The sequence below is a fragment of the Rhipicephalus sanguineus genome, chromosome 8 (genome assembly GCF_013339695.2).
Source record: "Rhipicephalus sanguineus isolate Rsan-2018 chromosome 8, BIME_Rsan_1.4, whole genome shotgun sequence".
NCBI lineage: Eukaryota > Metazoa > Arthropoda > Arachnida > Ixodida > Ixodidae > Rhipicephalus > Rhipicephalus sanguineus.
Window position 1 is genome coordinate 68,895,883 of NC_051183.1, and position 6,000 is coordinate 68,901,882.

Genomic DNA, 6,000 nt, shown 5'->3' on the forward strand with positions numbered 1-6,000 from the left:
TGGTTACGATGCGCGACTGCTGACCCGAAGGTCGTGGGTTCGATACCTGGCTGCGGCGGTCTCATTTCAATGGAGGCGAAATGCTAGGTGCCGCTGTACTGTGCGATGTCAGTGCACGTTAAAGAACACCAGATGGTCGAAATTTCCGCAGCCCTCTACTACGGCGTGCCTCCTAATCATCACGGTTTGGACACGTAAAATCCCGGAAGATAAAATCACTTAATGCAAAACCGTGGAGTTCAAATTGAAAAGACTGACACTCAGAAAAACACCCTTATCATTATCGATAGGCTGTAACAGCTGCGAGCGGTATATGCGCAGTTTTTTTTTTTACTTTATTCGAAGTGCGCAACATTTATCCGTTATTTTAACGTAAGAGCTGTTCGTGCTGTCACTGGTTGTTCAGTTTAACAGCCAGCATTTTTTCAATATACGTTTAAATTCATTTCACGCTAATTCAAAGGCCTTCCAAAGCGTAATCGCGGCCTTTGGAGAGGCATCGTCGCAAGTAGGGGTAATACGGATAGTAATATGTTTATTTATATACACAAAAATCTCGAATCATTTTATTTTATTCTAAGCGTCTAAACGCATCTTTGAGACTGTATTTCTTCCGAACTCATATTTCAATATTTCTGGCCATTTCATCACTTTTGCCAACACTTGGTTCGAATGAAAAGTTCAATATAAATTTTTAACGGAAAAACAGCGCTATAACAGGACGAAGACGAGAGGACACAAACACGGCGCTGACTAACAACCATATTTTATGGCGTTTGCACGTCAAATATACATGTATCAATGAGAGGTTATGTGAACATGCGTACTCGCTAAAAGCGTCCGTGAGCAGTCATCTGTTAGATCACTGTAGGAAATGTGAATGCGAACCAGTTTTTAAAGATTGTGAAGTACTAGGCACCTATACAAAGCAACGCCAACGTGGGATCTTTGAGACTTTTAGATGCGAAGCAGCTCTTTGACTAGCCTGTGTAACGCTGTCCCTCCGTGCGTCCGTACGAACGCGCCGCAACGCGCTCCCCTAGCCGCAGGTGTTGGAGCGGTGCCAAGTAGGTCACGCCGCAGCTGCGCGTTGACGTCACGCTCCCCTCGCAGTGCGCGCTGACGTCACTCTCTCCCTCGCCTGCTGCGCGCTCGCCGCAGCGCCCGCAGCTGTTGCCTCGTCCGTTCGCCCGCAACACCTGCCGCTACCACTACTCGCTTCGCTACCGCGACCGCCGCTCGCTACACCACCGAAATCGTCAGTTCACGCGCAAAAAATTAACACCATCTTCCCAAAGCGAACCCTGATGGGATGCGAAGCAGCAGCGTTGCGCACGGGTGGCGTCACGGGTTGAACGGCGCTAACGCGTCAGCTCCGGTCCACTGCCCGTGTCCACCCTGAAGAAACGACAAGACCTACGCCAACCATCGCTTCAAACAAATCTTCCAGCGCTCACCGCAGCAACCGCGTTAGCGCCGTTCAACCCGTGACGCCACCCGTGCGCAACGCTGCTGCTTCGCATCCCATCAGGGTTCCCTTTGGGAAGATGGTGTTATTTTTTTTTGCATCCAGATAAGCGGAGAATGTTGTGTTAGCGTAGATTCGCTATCGCTGCCGAAAAATGAAATGTTGTACCTTCCAAAACGCTGATTTGCCAGCGTTACAGTGACATCTTGTTCCCCGATGCATATACTGATTGTGTTTCCCCTGTATATACTGACGTGCAAACGTAATAAAATATGATTGTTAGCACCGTGTCTGTGTCCTCTCGTCTTCGTCCTGTTCTAGCGCTGTTTCTCCGTTCAAAAAGCAGTATGTACCAACCAGCCCAATTCGAGACATTTATATCAAATTTTAAATTGTCGAGCGATTCTATGAAGCTAAACCTTGTTGCTAACGGAGTGGCCTAATAGGCTTCCAAAGCAACGTCGAGCGGCGCCACGGCTCTTATCGCAAGGGGGGCATCCACGGCCACAACACTGCCGCCCCCGCTTCCGAGCAAGCGCAGAGCTCTCGGATTGCATACGTGGTGCGTCACAATATAACTATTGCTGACAAGTAGGGCACTGGGCCGAATGAGGAGCGCATGCGCGCATGTGTCCTTGCAGCCGCCGCTCGAAAATCCAGCGACCAAGCGCCTTCGTGGGCAGCGTCTGCCCCCAGTAACGCAAAGCTCAGCCGCGCGAGCGTCGCGCCCAAAGTTGAGCTTGGGTTCCCTGTACAGGAGACGCATCTTGACGTTCAAACAGAATATATAAATGTATATGTATAAATTAAAAGTGAAGCCGAGCTCTGAAATTTGGCAACGGATTCGACTTTACACGGGTAAGAATAGCATTTTCTGCAGTTTAAAATACTCCCATTTATGTTGTGACTGTAGTGTCGGTCAACATGCTACTAGAGGACGTGCACAGTGGCAGCATAATAACAATTATTGCGGCTTAACATCCCAAAAACCACGAGATGATTAGGAGGGATGCCGTAGTAGAGGGCTCAGGAAATTTCGACAGCCTGGAGTTCTGTAACGCCCACCTAAATCTAAGCATACTGGCTTTTAGCTGTTTACCTCCATCGATATGCAGCCGCGGCAGCTGGGATCGATTCCCCCCTGATAAGTTACCTATAAACAGCATTTGTATTCGTAAAACTACGTATCCTCTTTATAGGCAAGTGATCACCCGGTGACTTTCATTGGCCGTGGTCTCTTCCTTAGGGCAAAGGTACAAAATATTTTATGACGTCATTTCTTAGTTCAGCAGTAAAAATAGGCTGGGGTGTCAGGTTTTATGAACGCTGAATCCCGAGTTTTCGAAAAGGAACTAGAAATATTGTCCCTGATCCCGTTAATCGGGTTCGGCAATCGCCGGGCGGATTCTAAGGGCTGGCGTCAAGGCCCTCCGAAAACGCACCACGAAAGCGCGGACAATTTAGAGTTGGTCCTTTGGTGCGCCAGCGAACGCCGGTTGTGGCCCAAAGACCGAGTCAGAGCCGAGAGTCGATAACACAAACGAAAACGAAATATATTCTCAGTTCAGGCAATACAAATACCACAAACACGTGCACACTCGGCTGGTACCAGTTACAACTTCTCAATATAATTCAGATGGTGTTTACACAACGGGAGCTAAACAAACAGATCACACGCAACCAATGCAATCACATGCATTAAACTATTCGATGACCGTTAAAGTCCTGAATAGATAGTGGCGTATCCAGTCCACAATACTTGGACGGTAAACGAATGCTTCTCTTCAAGGAAACACTCACGCCAGCTCCAGCGTTGATCGTCGTAGCTCAACCGTCGTCGTGACTTGTCACGGCTCACACGGTGTCGTCATCGGATTCTTCCAAATCGACGCTCGACTGACCGCACACCATCATAAACACGTCTTCTTTGGCTAACGGAGCCACACTTCGCATAACTTCACCATCACCGGGCCGACTGACTCACTCCTGTCTCGATTCTCTCACTGACTACTCTGCCCTTCACTGACCGACTGGCCTCGTCGTTTGCACGCTTTTATCCCTTCTTCCCCGGTTTCTAGAAGCGTCGGGATGTTTCTTCTGCGTGCAGTACAGCTAAGCCTGGGGAAAGGGCGAGAGCTTTCTCGTATGTTCGAATCGTGACGGCATCGCTCGCGGACGCGTCACCCTCTCCTTCTAGAAAGATCCAGGCTTTGCCAGGCGTTCGATCGTGGTTACGGCGTCTGGTCGAGCGGGTGAGGAGGATGCGGCGCGCCGGCGTCTTTTGATGCTTGTTTTTTCGTCTTTTGCGCTTCTTGGGCGCGCGATTCGCGCCGTTCTGTCTCGTAGCAGTTTGAAAGCGGCCTCGCGCGCGCTTTATAACGCGATCGTTTGTGACAAATATGTACAGACACGCAGGCATCGCGCGTCAATGACACGCCACACGTGTTGGCCTGTGAACGCTGGCGATGTTTCGTCGTTAATGGCTAATAAAAACTGAGTTAGATTGGCAGCTGGAAAGCACTTGTTAAAAATATGGCGTGAGAAATGTAGAGAAATTTGAGTATCGAGCATTGTTCAGAAGCTCAGCCTTCACTAGAAAAATCGTGAAAGGAACATGCCTCAAATATACGGATCCGAACACCCAGGCCAATAGAACTACTGAAATTCCTGCGCACGCATGGTGTTGGTATTTCGCGTGTTCTTTTTTGTTTCAATGAACTTCAGTTGTTAGACAGAGCTCGTACTTAGTCCTTCTCGTCATCTGTATCCGTCGTGTTCGCGCTGATTTTCCAAGTATGCGTCTTTTCCAACTCGCCCACCTCTCTACCTCACCTAAATTTGACTACGCTGGCCACTAGCATTCTGCTTCCATTGAAATGTGACTGCCTCGGTCGGGATCGAACCCGCGACCTTAAGGCCAGCAGCCGAGCATCGTAACTACTGTACCACCGCAGCGCCTTATGGAGGCTCCGAGAGGATGCCATTGGATACGCTGTTAAAAGTAATAATAATAATAATAATAATATCTGGGGTTTAACGTCCCAAAACCACCATATGATTATGAGAGACGCCGTAGTGGAGGGCTCCGGAAATTTCGACCACCTGGGGTTCTTTAACGTGCACCTAAATCTAAGTACACGGGCCTCAAGCATTTTCGCCTCCATCGAAAATGCAGCCGCCGCGGCCGGGATTCGATCCCGCGACCTTCGGGTCAGCAGTCGAGCGCCATAACCACTAGACCACCGTGGCGGGGCTAAAAGTAATAGTCAGCCTGCATTAAGAGGCAAATACGTTAATGTACATGTCCGTAAAGAGCACCTAATATAATCATTTATACATACCCTTGCACGTACAACACTTGCGTTTCGAATATTGCACCATATTTAACCAACAGTCAACGGCATAAACGAAACGGTTCCTTCCCACTGACAGTGGCCCGGGCTACAGATATTATTTCGCTGTGAAGTCGCACGTACCTCACGTCGCCTTCCTTTGAAGGAAAAGTAGAGCCCCACGAAGTATCCCGCAGCCGTCAGAACACAGAAAACCAAGATGTCCGCAATTCCGAGCCCTTCTTCGGAAAGCATGTCCGTCGCTGATTGCGTCACGGCGACTAATGTGCAGATGCTGTCCGGCAGAAATAAGTTGATCTGTTTCCTCCCAAATAACAATCTGCAATGATCGTTAACTGACACGTGCTCCAGTATGGCGAGGTTCACTTATGTATGAACGTTCCAGTCAATGCCAGACTGCTATAATACATCACGTGGGCGTCGGTGGCGCCTCCGCGCGGAAAAGCCATCAGACCACGTGTGAACGGAGCGTCTAATCCAATTAAACCTGTCCTTCCTGCGGCTCGCACCTGTACCGTATGTTGCCCCTATGAAAGAGGGGATGTATGCGAAACGACAGATTCCGACCGTCAGTGCACTATAGCGAAGTTCAGTAACGGTGGACGCATACAGGTGTCGGCTGCCGGAATGAAGCACGCCATCGATTGCGAGACGTTCCTTTGGGCTTTGTGAAGGCGAGACTCCGGCTCTTGATTTGAACTAATGAACACCCTGCCCTACGGATGTGTGCCATATGTGAATACTTGGCTTTTCGAGCCAACTGCGTACACGGCGGTGACTCAAGTTGGGGCTTTTTGTGATAAATTTTGAAACAAGTGTTAGAGCAGATCTGACATTGACTCGTGGCACGTTCGTCTAAGTCGCTGAGTGGAAAAACAGGACATTATGTAAGGAGTGAAGCTTTCTGCGCGTTCGTAGTAATGAAATGGCAACAAAAAAAAACAAGAACGTTGTGATTCGAATGCTAAAATTCCCCTGAAGGCGAATCCAAGCGCTTCGTGCAGATACTCATTTTTCATGACGCTCACCATTTTGTGACTGTAAATTTTTACGAAATAAAATAAGAAAGGCAGGTAACATCTGGTTGAAGAAATGCTTGGCTTGTGTCGCTGGTTCCCTTTTTCAGCAGGTGCGGTATTTTATATCCTTGTTTGTACATTTTCTTCGAACTAGGCCAAG

General features: G+C 48.8%; 1 protein-coding gene across 1 annotated transcript in view; it reads right to left on the reverse strand.

Annotated features, from left to right (window-relative positions):
• The window catches only part of LOC119402048 (putative sodium-dependent multivitamin transporter), a 53,235-nt gene extending 48,060 nt beyond the window's left edge, over positions 1 to 5,175 (reverse strand). Inside the window, exon 1 of the mRNA XM_037669129.2 lies at positions 4,945 to 5,175. Within this exon, the coding sequence (XP_037525057.1) occupies positions 4,945 to 5,055 (111 nt within the window). The 5' untranslated portion in view covers positions 5,056 to 5,175. The remainder of the gene's footprint in view (positions 1 to 4,944) is intronic.
• Positions 5,176 to 6,000: the final 825 nt, after the last annotated feature.